We start from the raw sequence: 27,830 nt of genomic DNA on the forward strand, positions 1-27,830 counted from the left end.
TGGATCTGAGTTTGTGTTATCTGTCCATCTCGGGCTCCGGTCCCAGCACTGAGTCATCCCTCAGCCAAGGACTATGTGAGCCTCTCCTCGGGAGGGCGAGGGGAGGCAATGATGTACAAGGTCTCGTGCAGAGTTTGTCATACTGCCCTGGGTTTTGGTAGCCGAGAGGAACCGGCTGTTCCCATTTAAGAACGTAACAGGCCCTTCAATACATCCAATCACAACTGGTCATACTGGCTTATGCAGTCCAATCCAATCTCAGCACTGAGGTTACGTTAACGCTAGGACTTCATAGAACAGCACAATAAAGGCACTTCGGCCCACAATGTTGTGCTGACCTTTTAACCCACTCCAAGATCAATCTAATCTTTCCTTCCTACACTCCCTTCATTTTTCTTTCATCTATGTGTCTAAGGGTCTCTTGTATGTCTCTAATATATCTGCATCTACCACCAGCTCTGACAGTGCATTCCACGTACACACCACTCTCTGTATAAAAAAATATTTCTGACATCAATCCTGGGAAGAAGTCTCTGACTGTCTACTCTATTTGTGTATCTTTTCATCTAATATACCTCTATCAAATCACCTCTCATCCTCCTTTATTCTTGGGCCCAATAGAGAGGAGAGACCTGAAGTTTGATGGATATAAGCACTGGGCTGAATTGGAAAGATTAGGTACGGGCCGAGATGAGGCAGTGGGACCCGGATCAGAGCGTATCGAAGTGGCAGGGCCCAGCTCTGAGAGCGGGGACTGATCCGAAGCTTGGATGATTTAAGTGCCGGTCCAGATCGAAAAGGTCAGGGTGTCAGGACCAGAGGCGAGGGACGGGCCGGTGTTCAGCTCACTGCTCTGTGAGATTTACTCATCTCTGTGCTGAACCGAGGCTGCGGCCTGCAGCTAATGGACTCCTGGATCAGCTGCTGGTTTTGTGGCTGTGAACTCACTTTTGTGATCTTCCGTTCTGAATGGTAGTTGCTTACTTTGCACATTGGGTGTCTGATGGTCTTTTTCTAATGGGTTGTACTGGACTTCTTTGTTTTGTGGCTGCCTGTAAGGACACGAATCTCAAGATTCTATACAGTATACATACCTTGCAAATAAATGTATTTTGAACTTTGATTGAGTTGGTTGCCCTCTCCGTGTTTGTTTGCCTTTCTGCCCCCTCTCTCCCCCTCATCCCCTCTCTCCCCCTCATCCCCTCTCTCCCCTCTCCCCCTCTCCCTCATCCCCTCTCCCCCCTCTCTCCCACTCCCCTCATCCCCTCTCCCCCCTCATCCCCTCTCCCCCCTCATCCCCTCTCCCCCCTCATCCCCTCTCTCCTCCTCATCCCTTCTCTCCTCATCCCCTCTCTCCTCATCCCCTCATCCCCTCATCCCCTCTCCCCATCTCCCCCCTCTCCCCCTCTCCCCATCCCCCCTCTCCCCCTCTCCCCATCCCCCCTCTCCCCCTCTCCCCATCCCCCCTCTCCCCCCTCTCCCCATCTCCCCCTCTCCCCCTCTCCCCCCTCATCCCCTCCCCCCTCATCCCCTCCCCCCTCATCCCCTCCCCCCTCATCCCCTCCCCCCTCATCCTCTCCCCCTCCCCTCTCCCCCTCCCCTCTCCCCATCCCCTCTCCCCCATCCCCTCTCCCCACCTCCCCCTCTCCCCCATTCCCCCTCTTCCCACCCTCATCCCCTCTCCCCCTTCCCCCTTCCCCCTCCCCCCTCCCCCCTTCCCCTTCCCCCCTCTCCCCACCCTCATCCCCTCTCCCCACCATCCCCTCTCCCCCCTCATCCCTCTCCCCCCTCATCCCCATATCCCCTCATCCCCTCACCCCCCTCTCCCCCTCCCCCTCTCCCCCTCCCCCTCTCCCCCTCCCCCTCTCCCTCCTCATCCCCTCTCCCCCCTCCCTCCCCCTCTCCCTCCCCTCTCCCTCTCCCTCCCCCTCCTCCTCCCCCTCATCCCCTCTCCCCCTCCCCTCTCCCCCTCCCCTCTCCCCCTCCCCTCCCCCTCCCCTCTCCCCCTCCCCTCTCCCCCTCCCCTCTCCCCCTCCCCTCTCCCCCTCCCCTCTCCCCCTCCCCTCTCCCCATCCCCCCTCCCCCCTCATCCCCTCCCCCTTCCCCCTCATCCCCCTCTCCCCCTCCCCTCTCCCCCTCTCCCCCTCATCCCCTCATCCCCTCATCCCCTCATCCCCTCTCCCCCCTCATCCCCTCTCCCCCCTCTCCCCCTCTCCCCCTCTCCCCCTCTCCCCCTCTCTCCCTCTCTCCCTCTCCCCCTCTCCCCCTCATCCCCCCTCATCCCCCCTCATCCCCCCTCATCCCCCCTCTCCCCCTTCCCCCTCATCCCCCTCTCCCCCTCCCCTCTCCCCCTCTCCCCCTCTCCCCCTCATCCCCCTCCCCTCTCCCCCTCTCCCCCTCTCCCCCTCTCCCCCTCTCCCCCTCTCCCCCTCTCCCCCTCTCCCCCTCATCCCCTCATCCCCTCATCCCCTCTCCCCCTCATCCCCTCTCCCCCCTCATCCCCTCTCCCCCCTCATCCCCTCTCCCCCCTCATCCCCTCTCCCCCCTCTCCCCCTCTCCCCCTCTCTCCCTCTCTCCCTCTCTCCCTCTCCCCCTCATCCCCCCTCATCCCCCCTCATCCCCCCCATCCCCCCTCTCTCCCTCTCCCCCTCATCCCCCCTCTCCCCCTCTCCCCCTCTCCCCACCCTCATCCCCTCTCCCCCTCCCCTTCCCCCTTTCCCCTCCCCCCTCCCCTCCCCCTTCCCCCTTCCCCTTCCCCTCCCCCCTCCCCCTCCCCCTCCCCCCACCCTCATCCCCTCTCCCCACCATCCCCTCTCCCCCTCTCCCCTTCCCCTCTCCCCCTCTCCCCCTCTCCCCCTCTCCCCCTCTCCCCCTTCCCCCTCCCCCTTCCCCTTCCCCCTCCCCATCCCCTCTCCCTCATCCCCTCTCTCCCCCTCATCCCCTCTCTCCCCTCTCTCCCCTCTCTCCCCTCTCTCCCCTCTCTCCCCTCTCTCCCCTCTCCCCCCTCTCTCCCCCCTCTCTCCCCCCTCTCTCCCCCCTCTCCCCCCTCTTCCCTCTCTCTCCCCTCTCTCCCCCTCTCTCCCCCTCTTCCCTCTCTCTCCCCCTCTCTCCCCCTCTCTCCCCCCTCTCTCCCCCTCTCTCCCCCCTCCCCCCCTCTCCCCCTCTCCCCCCTCCCCCCCTCTCCCCCCTCCCCCCCTCTCTCCCCTCCACCATGTACCCTCTCTTGCTTCTCTCTTCCTGTGGGTCTCTCCAACCAGTGGTTTCTGAGGGTCAGATGTTCAGCTGAGCTGTGGACTTGGGCAGATTTAGTACTGGTCACCACAGAGTTGCCACCTCTCTGGATTCGCCATCAGTGGCATCAATACTTCAGAGTAAATCTGATGAAGGTTCTTGGGCCGAAATGTCAACTGTTTATTCCTCTCCATCAATGCTGCCTGACCTGCCGAGTTCCCCCAGCACTTTGTGCGTGTTGTTTCACAGTGAACGATTCTCCTGGCTTTGAACACAAGCTGTAGTGAGTTGTGATGTGGGCATGCCAGCAGCTCCGACTTCATTGGGAGTTTGAGGACATTCGGTACGCCGCCAAAGACTTGCAAATTTCTACGGATGGGCGGCTGGTATGGAGACGCCAACGCTCAGGAGCAGTAGAAGTTTGTAAACTCGGCCAGTTCCATCACAGGCCCAACCCTACCCACCATGAAAGATATCTTTTTAGATTAGATTAGATTAGATTCAACTTTATTCTCATTGTACCGAGTACAGATACAAAGCCAATGAAATGCATTTAGCATCTGACCAGAAATGCAAAGAATAGTGTTATTTACAAAATAACTGCGAATAAAAGAAGTGCTACAGCACACAAATATAAAAGTACTGAGACAGTACAATATGGGTACAATACTGCTTAGCGCTGTGGTCTGAGGTTCAGCAGGGTCACAGCCTCAGGGAAGAAGCTCTTCCTGAGCCTGCTGGTGCGGGAGCGGAGGCTCCTGTAGCGCCTACCGGATGGGAGGAGAGTAAAAAGTCCATGGTTAGGGTGAGATGCATCCTTGATAATGCTTTTCGCCCTGCCCAGGCAGCGTTTATGGTAGATGTTCTCAATGGTGGGCAATTGGGTGCTGATAATCCGCTGAGCAGTTTTCACTACACACTGGAGTGCTTTCCGGTCTGATACTGGACAATTACCATACCGCACTGAGATGCAGTTGATGAGTATGCTCTCAATGGTACAGCGGTAAAAGTCCGTCAGTATCCTGGGACAGAGGTGAGCTTTCTTCATGCTCCACAGGAAATAAAGGCACTGTTGCGCCCTTTTGATCGGGATGGAGGAGTTCAGGGACCAGGTGAGATCCTCGGAAATGTGGACACCAAGGAACTTGAAGCTTGATACACGCTCCACTACAGCTCCGTTGATGTAGACAGGGACATGAGTGTGACTCCTGGCATGCCTGAAGTCCACAATGATCTCCTTGGTCTTCAAGAAGCTGTGCCCTCAAGAAGTTAAGGACCCTCAATACTCAGTACATGCCCTCTCCTCATTACTACCATCAGAGAGGAGGTAGAGGAGCCTGAAGACGTTGTTTCTTCCCCTCCACCTTTAGACTTGTGAAAGTTGAGCAAACCATAAACAGCATCTGGAACATGGACCTCTACAGACAGTATAGTCCCTCCAGCCCACCGTGTTATGCTGACCCTTTAACCTACGCTAAGATCAGTCTAACACTTCTCTCCTGCATAGCCCTCATTATTGTATCATCCATGTGCCTATCTAAAATCTTACTAATTTTTTTGCACTATTTACATTCTTTGTCACTTACAGTAGTATTTGTGTCTTTTGCCATGTACTGCAAAGTCATGAAACAGCAGGTCTGAGAGGACGCCACAGTATTGTGGAGGTTAGTGTGATGCTATTACAGCTCGGGGCATTGGAGTTCGGAGTTCAAATCTGGCACCCTCCGTAAGAAAGTTTGCACATTCTTCCCTTGTGCATGTGGGTTTCCTCCAGGTGCTCAGGTTTCCTCCTACAGCCCAAAGGTGTACCGGTTAGTAGGTTAATTAGTCATTGTAATTTGTCCTGTGGTTAGTCTAGTGTTAATATTGGTTTGCTGGGTGGTGTGGCTCTTGGGCCAGAAGGGCGTGTTCTGTGCTATATCTCTAAATAAAAGAAATAAATTTTTTAAAAAACACCGTATTTTACTCCATACAAGACAGTGATAATAAAGCTAATTCTGATTTTGATGTTGGTTTAACTCTCAGACTGGGAAGGACGATCTTGCAAGAGAGCTCTCCAGATCCAGTGCCCTTTCCGAGAGAGAAAGGCAAAGGAGGCAGAGACACAGGGAAAAGCGTTCGGCTGCGATCCTCGCCAAGAGGGACAAGCTGATGAAGGTACACTTGGCTTTCTCTGATGATCATTTGTAGGAAAAGACTTGCAGCTGTGATTGCCTTTGGAACTGTGGGATTGCTGATAGGAAAGGCATCCGAACAGGGTGCAGGGTTAATATGTGGTATTGAGCTTTCATAGTCGAGGGGCTGAGCAGAGGAAATTAGGTGGGCACTGGGGTCAGTCTGGACTGTTTGGGCTGAAGGGCCTGTACCCATGCTGGGTTGCTCTATGATTCTATGATTAACTACAGTTGCAGGAAACAGTCTGTGAACCCTTTGCTATTACCTGGTTTTCTGCATTTATTACTCATAAAATGTGGTCTGATCTTCAGCTAAGTCACAATAACAGACAAATGCAATCTTCCCAAGCAATTGTACTTCTCATGTCTTTAATGAACACAATCATTCATAGTTCAGGCTGGAAGAAGTATGTGAACCCTTGTATTTAATAACTGGTAGAACATCCTTTAGCAGCAGTAATCTCCACCAAACGTTTCCTGTAGCTGTAGATCAGACTTGCACAGCGGTGAGGGGGAATTTTAGATCAATCTTCCGTATAAAACAGTTTAATTCTTCAATATTTCTGGGATACATTACTCAGGGCTCCCCAACCTTTTTTGCACCGCGGACCGGTTTAATATTGACAATATTCTTGCAGACCGGCCATCGGGGTGGGTTGGGGGGGGTGCGGGTGTTCAAGTAGGAGTAAACTCACCTCAGCATGTCTTTTACAGTTAGGGTTGCCAACCTTCTCACTCCCAAATAAGGGAGAAAAGTAGCAGTCAAATCCCAGGACACTTCACCCCGGGAAAGACTACCATGACCATGAAGCCTTGCGCGGGCACCTGTGTGCGCATACGTGTCGTGCGCATGCGCGTACGTGCCGATTCCCCCCCCACAAATTGGTTTTGCCTTCATCTTCCTGACTATACTGTACATACATTACTTCTACTTTATATAGGCTGTGTATTTATCATATCATTCCTGCTTTCACTATATGTTCGTGTTATTTTAGGTTTTATGTGTTATTTGGTATGATTTGTTGGGTTATTTTTTTGGGTCTGGGAATGCTCAAAAAATTTTCCCATATAAATTAATGGTAATTGCTTCTTCGCTTCATGCCATTTCGGCACGAAAGGTTTCATAGGAATGCTGTACCATATGGGACAAGGGCGGTCCCGTATGGGACAAACCAGTTTAGCCCAATATACGGGATGTCCTGGCAAATATGGGACAGTTGGCAACCCTATGTTCAAGTTCAACAGGGCGTGACAAGGAATGAGGAAAGATGCGGCTGATTCATATCGTTTCCTCGCGGCCCAGTAGCACATGCTTTGCGGCCCAGTACCGGTCCACGGCCTGGTGGTTGGGGACCACTGCCTTACATGAACTGCCCTCTTCAGTCATGCCACAGCATCTCAATTCGGTTAAGGTCTGGACTCTGACCATTCCAAAACACAAATTTTCTTCTTTTTAAACCATTCTGTTGCTGATTTACTCTTGTGTTTTGGATCGTTGTCTTGCTGCATCATTCAACCTATTAAGCTGCAGGTGACAGACCGCTACCCTGACATTCTCCTGTAAATTCTTGTATATTCTTTATACAATTTTGAATTTATTGTTCCCTCAACGATTGCAAGCTTTCCAGACCCTGAGGCGGCAAAGCAGCCCCAAACCAAAATGCTCCTTTCACCGTGTTTCACAGTTGGGCTGATGTTTTGGTGTTGGTGTGCAGTGCCCTTTTCCCTCCAAACATAACAGTGTGCATATCTGCCAAAAAGTTCCAACTTTTATCTCACCTGTCCACAGAACATTGTCCCAGAAGCATTGTGGAACATCCAGGTGGTCTTTTGCAAACGTGAGACGTGCAGCAATGTTTTTTTTGGAGAGCAGTGAGTTTACCCTGTGATGGCCTTCCATGAACACCATTCTTGTTCAGTGTTTTTTTATATAGTCAGTTCTAGAGATTTCCACAGGTCTTTTGCTGTTCATTTTCACCTTCAGCATTGCACGTTGTGCTGTTGGTGTGATCTTTGCAAGATATCCACTCTTAGGGAGAGCAGCAACTGTACTGAGTTTTCTCCATTTGTAGACAATTTCTCTTACTGTGGACTGATGAACACTCAGGTCTTTAGAAATGCTTTTGTAGCTTTTTCCAGCTTCATGCATCTCTACAATTCTTCTAAGGTCCTATGAAAATTGTTTTGATCGAGCCATGGTGCACATAAACAGATCTTTCTTGAGAAGAGCAGGCTGTCAGTAACCTGACTTAGTTTGTCTTTTTTATATGGCAGGGCACCTCTACAACCCACATCTCCAATCTCATCTCATTGACGGGAACACCCGACTCCAAATAGCAGTACCCCAGAGGTTCACATACTTTTTTGAATGTGGACTGTGATTGTTTAAATGGTGTACTCAGTACTGACAAGAAGAAGTACAATTGTTTGTGTGTTATTAGTTTAGGTAAATTGTGTTTGTCTATTATTGTGACTTAGATGAAGATCAGACCACATTTACTTATACTTTATACTTTATTGTCGCCAAACAATTGATACTAGAGTGTACAATCATCACAGCGATATTTGATTCTGTGCTTCGCGCTCCCTGGAGTACAAATCGATAGTAAATAGTAAAAATTTAAATTATAAATCATAAATAGAAAAATGGGAAGTAAGGTAGTGCAAAAAAAAACCGAGAGGCAGGTCCGGATATTTGGAGGGTACGGCCCAGATCCGGGTCAAGATCTGTTCAGCAGTCTTATCACAGTTGGAAAGAAGCTGTTCCCAAATCTGGCCGTATGAGTCTTCAAGCTCCTGAGCCTTCTCCCGGAGGGAAGAGGGACGAAAAGTGTGTTGGCTGGGTGGGTCGTGTCCTTGATTATCCTGGCAGCACTGCTCCGACAGCGTGCGGTGTAAAGTGAGACCAAGGACGGAAGATTGGTTTGTGTGATGTGCTGCGCCGTGTTCACGATCTTCTGCAGCTTCTTCCAGTCTTGGACAGGACAACTTCCGTACCAGGTTGTGATGCACCCTAGAAGAATGCTTTCTACGGTGCATCTATAAAAATTAGTGAGGGTTTTAGGGGACAGGCCAAATTTCTTTAGCTTTCTCAGGAAGTAAAGGCAAAGGTGGGCCTTCTTGGCAGTGGACTCTGCCTGGTTGGACCAAGTCAGGTCATTTGTGACATTTTATGAGTGATTAATGCAGAAAACCAGGTCATTGCAAAGGGTTCACAAACCTCTTCTTGCAACTGTACATAAGTTCTGTACCCCTGCTGGGGCCTAGGCTGCTGACAGCAATTCACCAGAGCCCTCAGTCCAGGGCCTGTCTTTCAAGTTGTCGAGGATCCTTCCTCAGCCAGGGACGGGGTCTTTGGAACTTCTGTTGGTGTTTCAGTAGCTCTGGGCCTTTACGGGATGAGGATGCCAGCCCCATGTCCCACCCTCCTCCTTTCTCTGGAAGGCCTGGGATCACCCATGGTGGAGTATTCTATGACCAACAAAACTCATTAACAGTGGAAATGGAAATGTGCTCTTGACAAACGTGCACGCCCACTCCTGCTGTTGTTAGTGAAAGGATTCCCCGCCCCCTCCCATTGATTTACTCTTCCCTCCGACAGATTAACATGGTGCTGAGCTGTGGTCTCAGTCGAGGTCGTGGCTCCGACTTGGTCGTTTTATCGGTTCATTGGGATGGCTTTGGAGTTAGCGAGGGGAGTTAGGGATCAGGTTGGAGTTTAGAGACAGGGAATGTGAGGAGTTAAAGGTCAGACCTAAGTCTAGGCCACTGCTCCACGTTTGAAGGCCAGCAATGTGGACGTGTGACTGAAGGCATCCCTGATTGGACGTTGGGCCGGCATACCAGCGAAAACGAGTGCTGGTGGCTTCCCCTCTATGTCAGCGAGTCTTTGATGGGTTCTAGGATCAGAATTCCATGTGAGCAGAAGACACAAGTGACGGTGGCCCCCCACTCCCCGGTACACGAATAGGTGAAACTGGAGCGTGAAGCCTCCTGTCATCCGTGTGTCCGGAGTCCGGGGTCCCCATCCAGTTTCTTTAGTCATTGTACTGAAGGTCGATCGGCCGTCTGGACGTTAAGCTCTGGTGACTGGAGCCTTGAGCCTGCGTCTGTGTGTGTGCGTGAGTGTGTGTTTGTGTTTGAGTCTGTGTGTGTGTGTGTGTGTTTGTGTTTGAGTCTGTGTGCACGCGTGCATCTGTGAGTGCGTGTGTCTGCTTTAGAAGTTGAAGTCGGTGGTCTGTGAGTCCAAGTCCTCTGCTGTCCGCAGACTTACCCTGCATGTGGACGCCGGTGTGTGTGCGTGATTGCATGGTTGGTGCGAGGCTGTTTTGTTGCTTGTCGTGTTCTGTGTTGTTCTGCCAAGCACTGTGGGCACCAGAATGTGTGGCGATCCCCATGACATCATTGATTGTTAATGTAAATAATGCATTTCCCTGTATGTTTGGATGTACGTGTGATAAATAAGTGAATCTGGGATTCATGGGGACAGCTGACACCTCTCGTTGGTGCCTTTGCCTGGGAAAGGGGATCCTGTCTGTGTCCAGGCCTTTGTGGGGACAGCTCTGCACTCGTAATGCCTAGTAACGATTGTCGCTCTCTCCCACCTCAGATCTACAAAATGGACTGTGAGGCCTTTGCCACTGTGGCGAAACAATTGATTGCGCAAGATGCGAGCCTGGAGGAACGTGTGGCGTCGGCCGTCAAGAAGAGTTTGCAACTGATTGGTGAGCGTTGCCTTGCTGAGCTGAAGGAGACCATTGCAAAGTGGGATGCTGCCAATGTGCTGAAGAAACGGAGATGAATTTTATCCCTAAGTTTACGACCCAGGAGATGGCTCATTTTACATGCCATTTCCTGAATCCTTTTTCTGATTTTCCCTGCCAATATTTCTTCCTTTTCGTTCAGCCCGCCATTGTAATCGTCGTCCATATCTACTGCAGATGTTGGTAGTCTATTCCGCCTACTCCCAATGGAATCCGGAACCTACTAATAGCTGTGGACGACAGCAGTGGCATTGGTTTCTTCTTTCCCAGAGGAGATGTGTAAGAGTCGTCTGCCACCACGCATCCTATCTTGTGTGATCGGCAACTCCGCATCAACCAGGCGTCTGACTTGGGGGAACTGCGGGCCCATATGGTTCATCTGTTCGCCAGGTGTTCCCTGTGGAATGGCTTGTGGACTTTGACTACAAGCTAAATCCGGAAGTTTGTTTCTGTGCTGGTGGGCGATCTATACAGACAGGAGTTGGACAAACAAGTGCCGAAAATACACAGCGGGCCAAGCAGCCTCTGAGTGGAAGGAAATGGCTATCATTTCAGGCCAACAGCCCCGGAACAGAACTGGTCATTAAGAGGTAATTTGCAGGGAATGAAGGGGTGGAAGGGGAGGAGAGGACAGAGAGATTTGATAGGTTAGGATGGGGAGGAGAGATGAAATAACCTGGAGATGGAGGTGAAAAGTTTAGCTCTCCTCTCCCTCTTTTCCTTTTTCATCCCTAAACTGAGAATATTTCTAATCTTTTGTGGTTCTGATGGAAGATCGTTGACCTGAGACATGAACTGCTTCTCTCTCCACAAACGCTGCCTGACCTGCTGGGTAATTTTACCGTTTTCTGTTTTACGTGCTCTAGTTTGGAATTATAATTGGAGATAACTGTGTATTTCATTCAGGTAGCATTGGATCAGCTGCTGGTTATATTGAAACCCCCGGTCTCTTCCCGCACCTCCCCCCACCCCCCACGGATTTCTTCTGCCAACATTTGAAGATATTTCTTTTAGTGAGTTGTGCCTTTTTAAGGAAAGCAAAGAAGTGAACATTTATCCTGGGTCAGTCAGTGGAACTGAACATTGTAACTTGTGACTGAAAATTCTTTCCGTTGAGGTCAATGGAATGAAGACTAAATCGTCTTTAAACCTGATTGCTGAGTGAATTTCTGGGTATGCCTGTTTATGCTGTCGATGAACAACAACAGATTACTGGAGGTGTGTTTTATGTAGTACTAGTAGATTTTTTTAATGCAGTTTTTACAAAAGAATAAAATTGTTTTTGACTTATCAGTGGCTGTTAATCAGAATCAGGTTTAATATCACTGGAATATTTTGTGAGATTTGTTGACTTTGCAGAAGCAGTACAATGCAATACATAATAATAGAAAAACATGGATTACAGTGTGTGTGTATATATATATAAAATATTAAATTAAGTAGTGCAAAAACAGAAATAAAAAGGTAGTGAGGCAGTGTTCATGGATTTAATATCCATTCAGAAATCGGATGCAGAGGGGAAGAAGCTGTTCCTGAATCGCTGAGTGTGAGCCTCCGGTCTCCTGTACCTCCTCCCTGATGGTAGCAGTGAGAGAGGACATGCCCTGCGGTGGGGGGTCCTCAATGATGGATGCTGCCTTTTTGAAGCATTGTTACTTGAAGATGTCCTGGATACTATGCAGGCTCGTGCCCTCGGCATCTTTGACATATTTCACCTCGTTTGCTACTGATGTACACATGGCAAATAAACTCGAATCCTGAATCAACTGCCCCATTTTCTATCCTTTTCCAGTAGTCTATTTCCTCTCAGGTGTCCAGGAAGCGCCCGCCCCTAATCCTCCTCCCTCCAAACCAGGGATAATTTTCACCTGTCAATCAAACTACCAACGGGATGCAGAAGGAAATCCGAGTTACCGAGGGGGGTAAAAGGACAAAACTGCAGGAGGACCTCAACGGGTCAGGCAGCATCTTTGGAGGGAAATGGACAGTCACCGTTACCTGGGGGAAAGGTCTATGTAGTCACAGGAAGAACGTGCGAACTCCACACAGGTAGCGCTGGACATCAGGATTGAACTTGACGGGTAGCAGACGTGACGTAGCAGCACTACCTGCTGTGGGTCTGTGCGGATACGAAAGGTAACATCTCTCGAGGGTTTGCGTAGGTGGGCATGGGAGAAAGATGAGGAAACGCAGCTTAAAATGAGCAAAAGCAGAAACAACCTGGTCTGATTTTATAAGAGCAGTTTGACCACTTTATTAGTTGATCTTGCACAAGTTTACAACAAGTTCTCATCTTTATATCTGTAAGTAAGATGTAGCTCAACATTTAAAGCACAGATGATACATGCACTGAATAAGCATAAATAACATCCACAGTAATTAAATAGATATATGTAGTAATACATTATTTAAAATACAACATGATATTATGTAAATGTGTATAATAGTATTGTGATTATGTTTGCAGAGCTGGTTGTATTCGTGGTGTTGACGTCTGGGATGAAGTCGATGGGTCTGGGCAGGGGAACATGGTTTGAATCCAGCACAGTGAAACCTGTGAGCAAATTGTCCTGCCGTTCTCTGTGATAGCAAGTGGGTCACTCCCAATATAGTGTTGGGAGTAATGCTAAAAGTCTAGTTCAGGTAGCAGAGAGAGAAATGGAGAGAAGAGAGGGGAGGAGTTGAGAGAGAGGGAAGGAGAAGAGAGAGAGGAGAGGGTATGAGAGGGGTGGGAGATGCATGGGATAGAGATGAGAGGGATTGGAGAGTGGGGAAGCAAGGAGCGAGAGGAGTTAGATGGAGGGGACAGAGATAGAGAGAATGGTGAGATGGGGAGAGTGAGGAGGATAGAGAGAGAGAGAGAGAGACAGACAGAGAGACAGAGACAGAGACAGACAGACAGACAATTTTAACCTCTCATCAGCCTCAACCATGAACTCCTGCCAAATCTGGGCAGTTTGATATAGTTGGTGTTGAGTTCTAACGCCCTTCCTAAGACAGAGGTCATCGTGTTCCACTGCCAACAGCCGTTGACAGTCTGGCGCCTCCTGCTGGCTGGCACTGAACTGACGAGGGTCTCACCCGGTCTAACTCAGTGATGTACAGCAGGTGAGGGTGTAGGTGACCAGGACTGTGATTGTTCTCAGTGTGACCAGAGACCAAATTGCTCATTGGAGCGGAAGACTGAAAACAGCATACAATAGGTCAGGAAAATACTGGTAGTTAGAAATTCATCCATGAGTGATTGCACAAAGGGGGCAAAGTACGGTCTAACTGTATTGGAAGAACTCAGCAGGTCAGGCAGCATCTGTGTAGAAAAACAGACAGTCCATATTTTGGGCCGAGACCCTTTTGCAGGACTGCAGGATCTGCAGTCTTTCTCGTAAGATAAATTTCTTGGTGTTGAAGAACTTTGCTAAATGGCTCTTTTGAGAAAAGTCAGCTGACAGTCAGGAAATGAGTTCATTTTTCCAATAAGACATAGGAGCAGAATTAGGCCATTCAGCCCATCGAGTCTGCTCCCCAATCGATCATGGCTGATTTATTATCCCTCTCAACCTTATCCTCTTGCCTTCACCCTATAACCTTTGAAACTCTGACTATTTCAGCTGCATTTTGTTTGTTCACTGGTCAAGATGAGCTTTTACTGCCCCCGTGTTAAGCACCTTTTTGAATGTCTGGACTGATTGGGCAAGGACGGCAGGTTTTTGTTCACCGAAGGGCCAACGGTTAGGTGTTTAAGGATCAATCGAATAGTTTTCACAGTTGCTGGTATGGATCCTAGCTTTCTATTCTGGACTTTCTTAATCACTAAGACTTTAATTTCCTGTCTGTGGGGGGTGGGGGGAATTGATTTACGAATGAGGTGTATGGTCCGCTGGCTTTATTAGATGAAAGTAAACTGTTGAAAGGTTATAGTGGGTGAGACCAGCCCGTGTTTCCACTCTGCTCTTCTCTGGATAATGATAAATTGTATAAGACGCACAAAATTCCGGAGGTATTCAGCAAGTCAGCCAGCAGCTACGGAGGGAAATGGACAGTTGACGTTTTGGACTGAGACCCTAAATGAGAACTGGACTGTCCTGATGAAAGGTCTCAGCCTATAATGTTGACTGTTTACTCTCCTCCATAGATGCTGCCTGACCCGCTGAGTTCCTCCAGCGTTCTGGGTGTGTGTGTGAGTGTTGCTCGAGACTTCCAGCATCTGCAGAATCTCTTGTGTGTCTGTTGAACTGTATACCCAGGAAATGCTGTATCTAAGCTCCAGAATATCTGCATTCTTTGCTAACAGAAGGACATTACGGTCAAGGAACCAGAAGGGAGAGTGGCAAGTATCACAGAAAGCCATATGTCCAAGCCCCTCTTCCAGGGCAGAACATTTCACACACAAGCCAGCATGAAGTCTATGGGTTGCCTAGGCGATGGTGCAGTTTTTACTCTTGTTTTCCCTCTTCCTGTCCGCTTTACCTCTCTGCGCTGACATGATTTCAGGTGTGCGGCTGGGTTTCCAGGGCTCCCGACTGAAGTGGAGGCCGCTGCTGGTCTTTGGCCGTGGGATAGGCTGTCCGAGGAAATAGCCCTCCTCCTCCGAGTCGGAGGATGAGGAAGAGCACGTGGAACAGCAGCCGTCGTCGTCTCCGCAGTGCAGGCCCAAGACGTTATTCGGGGTGGAGTTCTGGAAGACACCACGCCCTGTCCCGTGGAAGGTCTGCTGTCTGCGCCGCGGTTTTGTTTGCGGTTGAGGGCACCCAGCTGTGTGGATCAACTGATTGTAATGTTCTGAGTACATACGGTTATTTGGATTCTCTGTAGATCTCTCGGTGATTGTGCGGAGGGCTTCATCAGAACATGACCTTTGAACCTTTCCCGAGTGGTGCTGGCAGCTACGGTAGCCCCCTTTGTGCCTGAACACTTTCCTCTGAGTCTGTTCACTCATGGGCCCCTGCTGCCATCTCTCTCCCTCCACAGGCTGCGAGACCACCGTGTCGGAGAAGGTGATCTTCTGGGGTCGGATTTGGGCCGCAGTTCTTCGCAGTGGGGAGGCAGAGTCTGGCTTTCGCTTCGATCTTTGTGGAGCTCCCTCGGGCTGTTTGCCCGCAAGGTGAAGGGACTCTGTGCTCCTCTTGTGATGGGAGAATGGCTTCAGAATTCCAGAGCTGGCCTGCATTTCAAATTCTTTTCCAGTCTCATCAGCGGGCCTGAATGGTTTTGGAGTCTTGTATTTGTCTTCGCTCACAGTTCCTTGAGGGAAAAGAAATGACAGTTTTTATTAAATTGTTCAAAAACTTCCTAACCTTAGATAGCGGGTGGAATGGTAGCTAGCAGTTGGCACATTACTTTATTGTGCCAGCTGTGAGATTGGGGTTCAATTCCCACCCTAGCCTGTAAGGAGTTTGTACATTTTCCCTGTGACTGTGGGAGCTGTGGGCATGCGACGTTGGTGCCGGAAGCCCTTGCGGGCTGCCCCTGGCACTATTCTTACTGATTTGATTTTGTGAAGCCTTTCTGTATCCTCCTCAGCGTAATGATATTCTTACTGTACACTGAGAGCTAAATTGTTGTTTAGTGCGGCCTAAACAACAATCCGTGCAGCTGTAAAACGAATACCCAACTCAATATCTTGGCCGATGAAGTCACAGACCCGTACAACACAGGTACAGGCCATTCGGCCCATTTAATCACGGTGCCCACCCAGCTGGTTCCAATTACCTGCATTCAGCCCATGTACTTCCAGCCCCCACCCCACCCTGTACCCGTCCTTGGTACTTGCCTCAACCACTTCCTCTACTGACCGCCCTCTGGGTGAAAAATTTGCCCCTCACATCCCTTTTAAATCTTTCCCCCTCTCACCCTAAACCTACGCCCTTGTGTTTTGGACTCCCCTACCCTGTGGAAAAGACTTTTCAAAGTTCAACGTAAATTTATTATATATGTCACCATATACAACCCTGAGATTCATTTGCCTGTGGGCATACTCAGCAAATCTATAGAATAGTAACTATAACAGGATCAATGAAAGATCAACCAGAGTGCAGAAGACAACAAACTGCAAATACAAATAAATAGCAATAAATACTGAGAACATGAGATGAAGAGTCCTTAAACATGTTACCACTATCCTCATCTGTGTGTCTCCTAATTTTAAACAGTTTTATCAAGTCATCCTATGTTTTAAGGAATAAAAACCTACCCTACACAGCCTCTCTAAACTCATTCCCCTCTAGTCCTGGCAAGATACGCATCTTGGCCATATCTAATATGCCATAACCATATCTTTCCTATAACCAGGTGACCAAAACTAATGAAATATGTGCAAGAGGTACTTAATAGAGTTGCCACTGAGTGTATGTTCCTGGTCTTCGATCATAAGATATTGGAGCAGAATTAGGCCACTTTGCCCACCGAGTCTGCTCCGCCATTTTATCATGGCTGATCCCATTTTCCTCAGCCCAAATCTGTCTTCTCCCTGTATCCCCTGACTAATCAAGAATCTATTAACCTCTGCCTTAAGGTTGATCTATACTTTGCGTCAATTCGATGCCCCTACGCAGAGCCGACGCGGATCCCTACGCCGTAGCCTGACGCGCACCTCTCCCAAAATGTAACTTCACGCGTCGCAGACCGCAACAACTGTGATTGGTCCGCTTGGTAGCATCGCATTTCCTCCTACGTTGCAGTAGCTTCCCATTGGGCGACTGAAGGGCAGGGAAGGAACTCTGGCTGCAACGCTTTCCATAAAGCTTTACAGACCTCTGAAATTATGGAGGACACATTTTGCTTTTACGAAAAAAGACGCTCACTTTAAACTTGTTTACCCTGAGAAAGACTACCGTGACCATGAAGCCTTGCAGGGGCAGGTGTGTGTGCGCCTGCGCGACATGCCCAAATTGCAGAGCGACGCAGACACACCAGCGCACAAGCATAAATGCTCACAACTCAAGTAGGCCACTTGCGTAGGCTATGGCGTCGAGCTGACGCACAAGTAGAAATCAGCCTTTAGATTCTGCTGCTGTAGCCCATCCACTTAAAGTGTGACGTGTTGTGCATTCACAGATGCTCTTTGCACACCACTGTTGTAACACGCGACTGTTAGAGTTACTGTCACCTTCCTGTCAGCTTGAACCAGTCTGGCCATTCTCTGATCTCTCTCATTAACGAGGCGTTTTCACCCACAGAACTGCCACATCAGATGTTTTTTGTTTTTCGCACCATTCTCTGTAAACTCTACACAGTGTGTGAAAATCCCAGGAGATCAGCAGCTCCTGAGCACTCAAACCACCCAGTCTGGTACCAACAATCATACCACAGTCAAAGTCACTTCCATCACCTTTCTTCCCCATTCTGAAGTTTGGTCTGGACAACAACTGAACCTCTTGACCATGTCTGCATGCTTTTATGCATTGAGTTGCTGCCACATGATTGGCTGATGAGATAGATGCGTTAGCAAGCAGGTGTACCTGATAGAGTAGCCTCTGAATGTACAACTGCAGAATCGGGTCTCAACTCAGTACTCAGTACCTTGACTGACGGGCAGTATGTTAAATGGCTTTTTCACCCACTTAGCTCCCTGTGACACCACTGTCAAAGCATTCTTCACCGCTCTGTCACCTGTGATTTAGCTTGCTATACGATAGACTCTTGAGTCACAGAGCCTGCCTCAGCCCGTCCCATTAACGGGTGCAGCCCTGTCAATAAGACTGTTTCTCCTTTTCCAAATGTAAAAAAAAACATAAAAACAAACTTTGACTCATCCACGGACTCTAATAACGGTTAATTTAAATAAAGACAATTAGCAACATATTTCCCATTTCATCATGAACTCAGATACTAGATTATGAAAACAACAGGGGTCAATGTTGGGACCGCTTCTTTTTACGTTGTACATCAGTGATTTGGACGACAGAACTGGTGGCTTTGTGGCCGCGTCTGGGGCAGGTAGTGTTGAGGAAGCAGCACTTGGACAGATTAGGAGAATGGGCAAAGAAGTGGCAGATGGAATACGGTGTCGGGAAGTGTATGGTCATACACTTTGGCAGAAGGAATAAAAACGTTGACTATTTGCTAAATGGGAAGAAAATTTAAAAATCCAAGGTGCAAAGAGACTTGGGAGTCCTTGTGTAGGATTCCCTAAAAGTTAATTTGCAGATTGAGATGATGGTGAGGAAGGCAAATGCAATGTTAGCATTCATTTCGAGAGGACTAGAATATAAAAGCAAGGATATGAGACAAGCTTCACTTATTGTGAGCAGTTTTGTACCACTTATTCAAGAAAGGGTGTGCTGACATTGGAGAGGGTTCAGAAGAATGATTCCAAACTGAAAGGCTTATTGTATGAGGCTAGGATTTAGAAGGATGAGGGGGGAATCACATTGAAACCCATCGAATGTTGAAAGGACTAGATAGAGTGGATGTGGAGAGGATGTTTCCTATAGTGGGGGAGTCTAGGACCAGAGGATACAGTCTCAGAATACAAGGACATTCCTTTAGGTGAGGAGGAATTTCTTTAGCCAGAGGGTGGTGAATCTGTGGAATTCATAGTCATAGTCATACTTTATTGATCCCTGAGGACATTGGTTCTCGTTACAGTTGCACCATAAATAATAAATATTAATAAAACCATAAATAGTTAAATAGTAATATGTAAATTATGCCAGTAAATTATGAAATAAGTCCAGGACCAGCCTATTGGCTCAGGGTGTCTGACCCTCCAAGGGGGGAGTTGTAAAGTTTGATGGCCACGGGCAGGAATGACTTCCTATGACGCTCTGTGCTGCATCTCGGAGGAATGAGTCTCTGGCTGAATGTACTCCTGTGCCCAACCAGTACATTATGTAGTGGATGGGAGACGTTGTCCAAGATGGCATGCAACTTGGACAGCATCCTCTTTTCAGACACCACAGTCAGAGAGTCCAGTTCCATCCCCACAACATCACTGGCCTTACGAATGAGTTTGTTGATTCTGTTGGTGTCTGCTACCCTCAGCCTGCTGCCCCAGCACACAACAGCAAACATGATAGCACTGGCCACCACAGACTCGTAGAACATCCTCAGCATCGTCCGTTCATTGCCGCACACAGCTGTGGTGGCCAAGTCATTGGGTATATTTAAAATGAGGTGGATAGGATCTTAGATTAGTAAGGACGTCAAATGTTACAAGGAGAAGGCAGGAGAATGGGGTTGAGAGGGATAATAAATCAGCCATGGTGGAATGGCTAAGCAGACTCAATGGGCTGAATGGCCTAATTCTGCTCCCCCGTCTTATGATCTTATGGGTGGTGGAAGGCGCTATAGAAATGCAAGCTCCGTGGCGGTAGAAATTGTGGATGGGGAAGGTGATTAGGTGAGTCAGAATGAGTAACCACAGGCATTTTCTGGAAAGTACACACGCAGCCACGGGGCACAGGTAGCGGAGGGTATGAATAGTTAGCGTGTCGGATGGAAAGCCAGTCGAGTGGGCTGCTTTCTGCTGGATGACGTCGAGTGCCTGGAGTGTCTTTAAGAGCTGCACTACGCACGCAAGTGGAAAGAATTGCCATGTGGGGGATGAGGAGTGCCTTGCCTCTGTATTCTTCACGGTCTACTTATTCCATTAATCTGTTACTCTTTCAGAAACCGAGATCTGATTAAACTGAAAGTTTACAAAGCTCGGTAAACAACAGCTTCACCTGACAGCACATTGAATGGGTAGACTGTGATTACAATCAAAGACAAAATCTACGCCTAGTCAGACAGTAAGATGAGGCCTGACCAACATTAAGGACTGTAAATCTTTAGTAGTAGGTGCACACACAAAATGCTGCTGGCAATCAGCAGGTCAGGCTGCATCTATGGAGGTGTTTCAGGCCTGAGAACCTTCATCAGGCCTTAGCCCAAAACGACGACTGTTTATTCCTCTCCATAGATGCTGCCCGATCTGCTGAGTTCCTCCAGCATTCAAAGCACATTTATAATCTAAGTATGTATGCAGTATACAACCCTGAGATTCATCTTGTCCACAGACAGCCACGAAACAAAGAAAATCATGGAACCCATTCAAAGAAAAACATCAACCCCCTCTTCGCAAAAAGAATCATGCAAGTGGCAACAAGAAAGAATGAGCAAAACCACAAAATCGAAAGAGTCCATAATTCAGTCATTTTAGCCCCCCGAGACACAGAAACAGAATTAGGGCCACTGAGTTTGCTCTGCCATTTAATCATGGCTGATCCATTTGCCTCTCAACCCTGTCCTCCTGCCTTCTCCCTGCAATGTTTCACACCCTGACATTCAGATCAAGATCTATCAGCCTCTGCTTTAAATACACCCAATGGACTGGCCTCCACAGCCGCCTGTGTAAACACATTCCACAGATTCACCGCTCACAGATTCACCGCTCTCTGGCTAAAGAAATTCTTCCTCATCTCCATTTTAAATGAAAGTGCCTCTATTCTGAGGCTGTACCCTTGGTCCTAGACTCTCCCACTAGAGGAAACGTACTTTGTGTGTGTTGCTCTGGATTTCCAGCATCTGCAGAATCCCTTGTGTTCAGTAATGTGAATGTAGCCCCCCTGGCTACCCTCAGGGTCGCTCGTCTCGCTGTCGTCTAGGGAAACAGCCCTCGGCCCTGCCAAACTGGGTAATTAATTTGTGTGGATGCTGTGTGATGTACCCCACCCCGCCCTAATAACAGAGAATACACCAGATACAATTAAATGATTTACAGTTTATAGATATTACTGGAACTATATAATTAATAGAGAATAAAATAAAAGGCGCCACACTTATCAAAGTTCAGTATCCTTGTGCACAAACCGTTGGAGCTCAAGGACCTTCTTCTTCACCCTGCGACCCCTCGGACCACCTCGACCGGCCGCCTGGGACCAACAACAGTGGTCGACCAGACGCTCCACACGAGTCCGTCTCCGTCTCCTCTCCTCACCCTGGACCTCGGACTCCTGCTCGAGGTCTTACCCCGTTAGTGGACTCACAGCATCTGGTCTATCCTCTGTCTCTCTCTCCCGCCTTCTCCCCAAAAACCCTGCGCATACAATATCTTACAGACACACCAAAAGCATAACAACTATCCCAATTGGTTCATTCGTCCTCTTATCAATAGATAATCCAAAACAAACTGCTAGCGGGAGGACTTCCTCAGCAGTTAACATAACAAAGAAGCCCTTTTAATTAGACTATGCAGTGACATATAAAAAAGAAACCTCTTACATGAATATGAAGTGTATTAATGTAAGTCATGGATATTGTACAAGTAATGAATTAAATTTTATCTTCTGCAAGAAATATATGCAACTATATAGTGAAGGGAAATTTAAAATTAACTAATGATGCTAGAGCAGTATCCATCATCAGAGACCCCCACCATCCAGGCCATGCTCTCTCCTCACTCCTTCCATCAGGAAGAAGGCAACAAGAGCCTCAGGACTTGCACCACCAGCTTTAAGAGCAGTTTCTACCCCTCAACCATCGGGCTCTTGAACATAAGAGGATAACTACACTCACCCATTGAGATGTTCCCACAACCAATGATCTCACTTTAATGACTCTTTATCTTACTTCATGTCTCGGTATTTATTACTATTTATTTATATTTGCATGTACATATAATTTGTTGTCTTCTGCACTCTACTTGATCTTTCATCGATCCTGTTTACAGTTACTATTCTATAGATTTGCTGAGTATGCCCGTAGGAAAATGAAACTCAGGGTTGTATATGGTGACATATCGGTACTTTGATAATAAACTTTACTTTGAACTTTGAGTGATAGTTTCTTTACACAGAGGGCAGTGAGCTGGAATGAGCTGCCAGAGGAAGTGGTCAAGGTGGGTACAATTGGAACACGTTAGAGGCTTTTGGGTAGGTTCATAGAGGGTAGGGGCTTGGAGGGATATGGGCTGAATGTGGGCAACTGGGACCAGCAGGGAGGATGCTGTGGCTGGCATGCAGAAGTTGGGCTGAAGGGCCTGTTTCCATAGAGTATTACTCTGTGGACTCTGACTCAGTTATGTCTTTGTACCAAATTGCTCATTCTAGATGTTAAAACTGGATTAATTAATAGTTTAAATTTACTAGCAGCTGTAATAGGATTTGATCAATACTTAATACTTCTGGATCCTAGCTCAGTAATCTATTACACGACCATATGCCAGAGGGGGTGTCTTCTCTCCCTTCTCCTATTTTCTCTATACCATAAGGCATAGGGGCAGTCATAGGAGGGAGGAGAAGATGGCGACGCGACGCAGCGCGCAGCGGCCACTCCGGTGAATGGTATCTGTTATCTGTCAAGTAGGTGCCGTGCACAATCCTGATTTGATGGAGACAGACGTGACAGTACGGAGGGACATCTGGTGAAACTTCTGAAATGCCTGCTTTGCTGCTGCTGCTACTGTGTGGTCCAGAATCTCCGGAGGGGAAGGCCCCGAGTCCTCGGCTTTGCTTGTTGCTCGGCGGCCGGGGCGGGGTCGAAGTGCTCGGCAGAGATGGTGCTCGGTGTCGGAGGCTCGAAGTTTTTGGACGGACTCAGAGTCGGCTGCGGTCGGGTGCTTCCAATGCATCGGCAAGTTTGCGGCGCTTGGAGGTTCATGGCAGGGAGAGTTTCTCTCTTCTACCGTCTGCGTGAGATGATGGGGCTATCGGGACTTGAGACTTTTTTTACCGTGCCCATGGTCTGCTCTTTATCAAATTACAGTATTGCTTTGCACTGCTGTAACTATATGTAATTATGTGGTTTTGTCAGTTTTAGTCTTGGTCTGTCCTGTGTTTCTGTGATATCTTTCTGGAGGAACATTGTATCGTTTTTTAATGCATGCATTTCTAAATGACAATAAAGGAGGACTGAGTGTCCTCATAATCTAATCTAACCCATCAAGTCTGCTCTGCTATTCCATCACGGCTGATTTATTTTCCCTCTCAACCCCATTTCCCTGCCTTCTCCCATGACCTTTGATGCCCTGTTTAATTAGGGACCAATGAGGTCTCCATTGATTCATCCATTAAAATACGTCCTCTCCATCCCTCTCTATTAACCCATCACTGCACTGTAAACACTTTAAACTACCTTTATAATGCTGGTTACATTGTAAATACATGCTGGTATTTATGTATTTATGCACATTTTATTCCATTTCTTTATGTTTTATTTAATATAATTCTTCATTCTTTATAATTGTTAAATGTTTTTTTTGAAAGTTGCACCAACACACTACAGAAAATTCTTAATATACAGAATATAAATGAATATGGTGAATAAGATGATCTTGGATTAACCTTATTACCTGTGCTCTGGCTGGTTGCTGAGAATTCCAGCTGGCTTCTTCCAGTTTTCTGCCCCGTCATCTTGTCTCGCGAGCTCTGCGGTGAACTTCCTGTCTTTCCCTGCTGATCCTGTGTGTGATTTTCCGTCCCACTTTGAGTGTCCGAGCACTGGCTGTGTTTGTTCCGCGTGGTGTTGATGGAGCCTTCCGACACGTCCCCAGGCCGGCTCACCTGCTGAGAGCAGTAAGTGTCTGGCTGCCGCCTGAACGGCGGGCTCTGGTCGAGAGAAGGAAGTTCTGTGGCCCCAGCCTGCTTGTCAACAGACCAGTCATCCTGCCCTTTAGTTACAATGGCAGTATGGTCAATAACTTTCATGGCATTCTCCAGTCCACCTTTAAGCCAACTGAAGTTGCAGGACATTACCGATGGGCTACTTCCATTTAGTAGTTCCTGATTCTGGTTCAATATTCCGACTGGACGCCCCCTCTCTTCCGGCATGCAGTTCGAGTGCAACGCCTCTACCCTCTCTTCTCCACCCCGAGATTCAGCCATCTTGTAGCTGGTCTGCCATTGTTGGATCTGGACAGGACTCCTGCACCGGCTGTTGAGAGCCAAGACAAGGTCACCGTTACCACTGGGGACGTCCCCCCATTGGAGGCGGGGCTCTGCGCGGTCCGCGGGCAGTGTCCCGGCGGTCTGGCGGCAGTGAGGGTTCTCGGGCGAGGAGCTGCCGGAAGCACCAGTGGCCGCGCGGTCCCCTCCAAGACCGAAGATGCAGCTCGATTCCTGGGACTGCGTCGACTGAACCGCGGAATCCGAGGAATCGGAGCCGGCAGGCTCCTCCGCTTGGCTGCACAGGATCGAGCAGAAGACCTGGCCCTGCCTGTAGGTGAAGGCGCATCCCAAGAGAGGCTTCTGGCACTGAGAACAACAGAAACAAGAGCTGGTTGCATGCCAGTGGTGCCCACTGTAGGTGATTTGTCCATAGTCAATACCTGTTGATAGATTGTTAGTATACTATTACACCGTGGAACAATATGGAATATTTAACAAAGCACAACCATACAGTGAGCAGATAGAACCCAAAAAAATGTCACCATGGTAACAAAGCCACACCTTCCCATCGGACAGAAGATACAAAAACATGAAGGCATGTACCACCAGCCGCAATCCTGCTGTTAAGAGATTAGAGTCTCTCCTCCATTAAGTTTAGAGAGAATAAGAAGTCGGACATTTGATACATCCTTTAAATTTGAGCAAATCTGGTGACCTTTTTTTCCAATATTTTCATTAAATTTGATTTATTACTCTTTCAATCTTTTTTTCAAAGTTTTAGATTTGATCAGAAAGTCTTTCTTTCTTTTTTTTTGGTCCTATCCTCAACATGGACTTCCCAGTCCCTTTTTTTCTGTTTTTTTTTCTACAGTGTATTGGGTTTTTTTCTTTTCATTTAAAACACAATGTTTTTCCCTTTCTCTTCACAAACTGGTAAGAGGAGAATTGTTATTTTCATTTTTTAAAATTGTATATTTTGTACTAGTTTACCAATATCTATGATTTTGACAATGCCTATCTTAATCTCTGTTTATATTGTTACTGATACATATATTTGAAATATGCTCCTTTTAAATCAATGAAAAGATTAATAAAGAAAGATTGGAGTCATAGAAAAGCACAACACAAAAACAGGCCCTTCAGCCCATCTAGTCCATGCCAAACCATTTAAACTGTGTAGTCCCATCAACCTGCACCTGACCATAGCCCTCCATGCCCCTCCCATCCTTGTACCTATCTCCTAAATGTTGAAATCGAGATCGCGTGCACCACTCGTTCCACACTCGAGTGAAGAAGTTTCCCCTCATGTTCCCCTTAGACATTTCACCTTTCACCCTTAACCCATGACCCCTAGTTGTAGTCTCACCCAACCTCAATGGAAGAAGCCTGCTTGCACTTACCCTGTCTATATCCCTCCTAATTTTGCATACCACTATCAAATCTCCCCTCATTCTCCTACATTTTAGAGAATAAAGTTCTAATCTATTTAATCCTTTGTTATAATTTAGATCCTCCAGTCATGGCAAAATCCTTGTAAATTTTCTCAGTACTCTTTCAATCTTATTTACATCTTTCCAGTATGTCAGTGACCAAAACTGCACCCAATACTCCAAATTAGGACGAATCCCTTGGACTATAAAGCCAAACCCTTGATCTCTCTGTCTATCTCGTTGTGTTTCTGCACTGCCCTTCCTCTGTAACTCTAGTGCTATATCTGCATCCTCCATCACCATCCGATAAAAGGAGAACTTCACGGTGGTTAAACACTTCAATTCTGACTCCCATTCCCATTGACATACCGGTCCATGGCCTCCTCTTGTGCCATGACGAGGCCACCCTCAGGGTGGAGGAGCAACACCTCATATTCTGTCTGGGTACCTTCCAACCTGATGGCATGAATATCGATTTCTCCTTCTGGGAAAAAAAAATGTTCCCTTTCCCTTCCCCTTTCTACTGCCCACTCTGGCCTCCATCTTTTCATCTGTCCACTCCTCCTTCCCTTTCTCCTGTGGTCCACTCTCCTCTCCTATTAGATTCTTTCTTCTCCAGCCCTCGGCCTTTCCCACCCTCCTGGCTTCACCTGTCACCTTCCAGTTAACCTCTTCCCCCTCCCCCACTATTTTATTCTGGCATCTTTCCCCTTCCTTTTCAGTCCTCACCTAAAACGTCAACTGTGTTTCATTTCCATAGATGCTGCCTGACCTGCTGAGTCCCTCCAGCATTTTGTGTCTGTTATAGTCTACATTCTGTTATTGTTTCCCCTTCCAGCGTAACACTGTTACAGCAGCAGCGATGCAGGTTCAATTCCCACCACGGTCTGTAAGGAGTTTGACTCCAGTTTCCTCCCAAATGCCAACAATGTACAGGTAGGTAGGTTAATGGGTCACATAGACAGGCAGGGCCTGTTACCATGCTGCATCTCTTAAAAATAAAATAAAATTTTGTACCAGCTGCATGAAAGGATCTGATTGGATGGCATGCAAACAAGAGCGATTCACTGTATTGTGCCTGTGACGTTAAAAAAAACAAATTCTAATTACATGCTTATGGCTATAATTGACTGGCTTGGTTTTACAGTTAGATACGTGCGCACACCATCTCAGAATGGAATGAAAACAGAGAGATTCTGGAAGCACTCAGAAAATCAGCTGTGATGAAAGATAAACATGAGGTTTTGCCGATGCTGGAAATCCAGAGTAAAACACACAAAATTCTGGAGGAACCCAGCAGGTCAGGCAGCATCTATGGAGATGAATGACTAGTCGACATTTCAAGTCGAGACACTTCATCGGGACTGAGAAGGAAGGGGGAAGACGCCAGAATAAAAAGGAGGGGGGAGGGGAAGGAGGTTAGCTGGATAAAAATGATGCTTTGAAAATATTCCCTTCTTTACTTAGGCCTGGTTTACTAGAAGCAGATTGATTATGACCAGCTGAACGTTAGTTACTTGGTAAAAACAGGCATTTTCAATCACTCTCTAATACCGCCTGTGGGTACTCCCTAAATAAGTCTTGCAATGAGTATTAATTGTGTGGGTTGGAGAAGTTGCATTCTTCATGATCGGAAAGGAGAGTGGACTGTGGGAGAAAGGGAAGGATGTGATGAGCAGGCAAGAAGAGGAGGGGTGAGAAGGTAACCAGAATGAGGAATGGAAAAAGCGAGAAGGGGAGGGTGAGAAATTACCCAATGCTGCCTGAGTATCTCCAGCATTTTCTCTCTTTAATTCAGATTTGCATCATCTGCAGTGTTTTGCTTTGGGCTGCCTACGAACGACCTTGCTAGGAAGCCCAGAATTCTACCTGCCCTGTCACTACTCAGGTCATGATGCAAGAGGTCGGAAGTTCAAAATCCAAAGAGATTCCTGAAACTTGTTGGATTAATTACCCGCTTCTTCGTTTCTGTAGTGTATCATGTTTTGCCTCGGTGTCTGATTTCACAGCCCGGTATAAATGGTGTGAATTGTTGTCGGTCTCAGATTAAAGGCAAGTCTGTAATTATGATGCCCAGCAATCACTATTCAAATAAAATTATCAGCTTTAACAGACAAAAAGAACAGAGATGCAGCGAGAAGTTGGGAGTTTCAGTCAGAGTTTGATTTTCCACCTATTACCCTCGTCACTGCACTGTAAATACTTCAAACCACTTTTTACATTGTGAATAGATGCTGGTATCTATGTATTTATGCACATTTTATTCCAGATCCGTGATTTAACCCTTTTTTCTGTTGCGTGTTACACCCTGACCGACACACTGCAGTAAATTCCTATTACATGTAAATGTATATGGTGAATAACGTCAATCCTTGATCCTTAATGAATTGAAATTCCAATCCACATTCTTAAGATAGCTGGGACAGT

At 47.6% G+C, this 27,830-nt stretch overlaps 2 protein-coding genes across 6 annotated transcripts in view; one reads left to right on the plus strand and one right to left on the minus strand.

Annotated features, from left to right (window-relative positions):
• The window catches only part of LOC134355406 (uncharacterized), a 69,542-nt gene extending 57,348 nt beyond the window's left edge, over positions 1-12,194 (plus strand). Inside the window, exons 10-11 of the mRNA XM_063065234.1 lie at positions 5,257-5,388; positions 10,015-12,194. Of these exons, the coding sequence (XP_062921304.1) occupies positions 5,257-5,388; positions 10,015-10,206 (324 nt within the window). The 3' untranslated portion in view covers positions 10,207-12,194. The remainder of the gene's footprint in view (positions 1-5,256; positions 5,389-10,014) is intronic.
• A 205-nt stretch (positions 12,195-12,399) lies between these two features.
• The window catches only part of LOC134355407 (prickle-like protein 1), a 149,986-nt gene continuing 134,555 nt past the window's right edge, over positions 12,400-27,830 (minus strand). For all 5 annotated transcript variants that reach the window (XM_063065239.1, XM_063065235.1, XM_063065236.1 and 2 more), the window contains 2 exons: positions 23,439-24,413; positions 12,400-15,409 (listed from right to left, as the gene is read on the minus strand). In XM_063065239.1, coding sequence (XP_062921309.1) covers positions 14,583-15,409; positions 23,439-24,413 — 1,802 coding nt within the window. In that variant the 3' untranslated portion in view covers positions 12,400-14,582. The remainder of the gene's footprint in view (positions 15,410-23,438; positions 24,414-27,830) is intronic.

Source organism: Mobula hypostoma, chromosome 13 (genome assembly GCF_963921235.1).
Source record: "Mobula hypostoma chromosome 13, sMobHyp1.1, whole genome shotgun sequence".
NCBI classification, from domain to species: Eukaryota; Metazoa; Chordata; class Chondrichthyes; order Myliobatiformes; family Myliobatidae; genus Mobula; species Mobula hypostoma.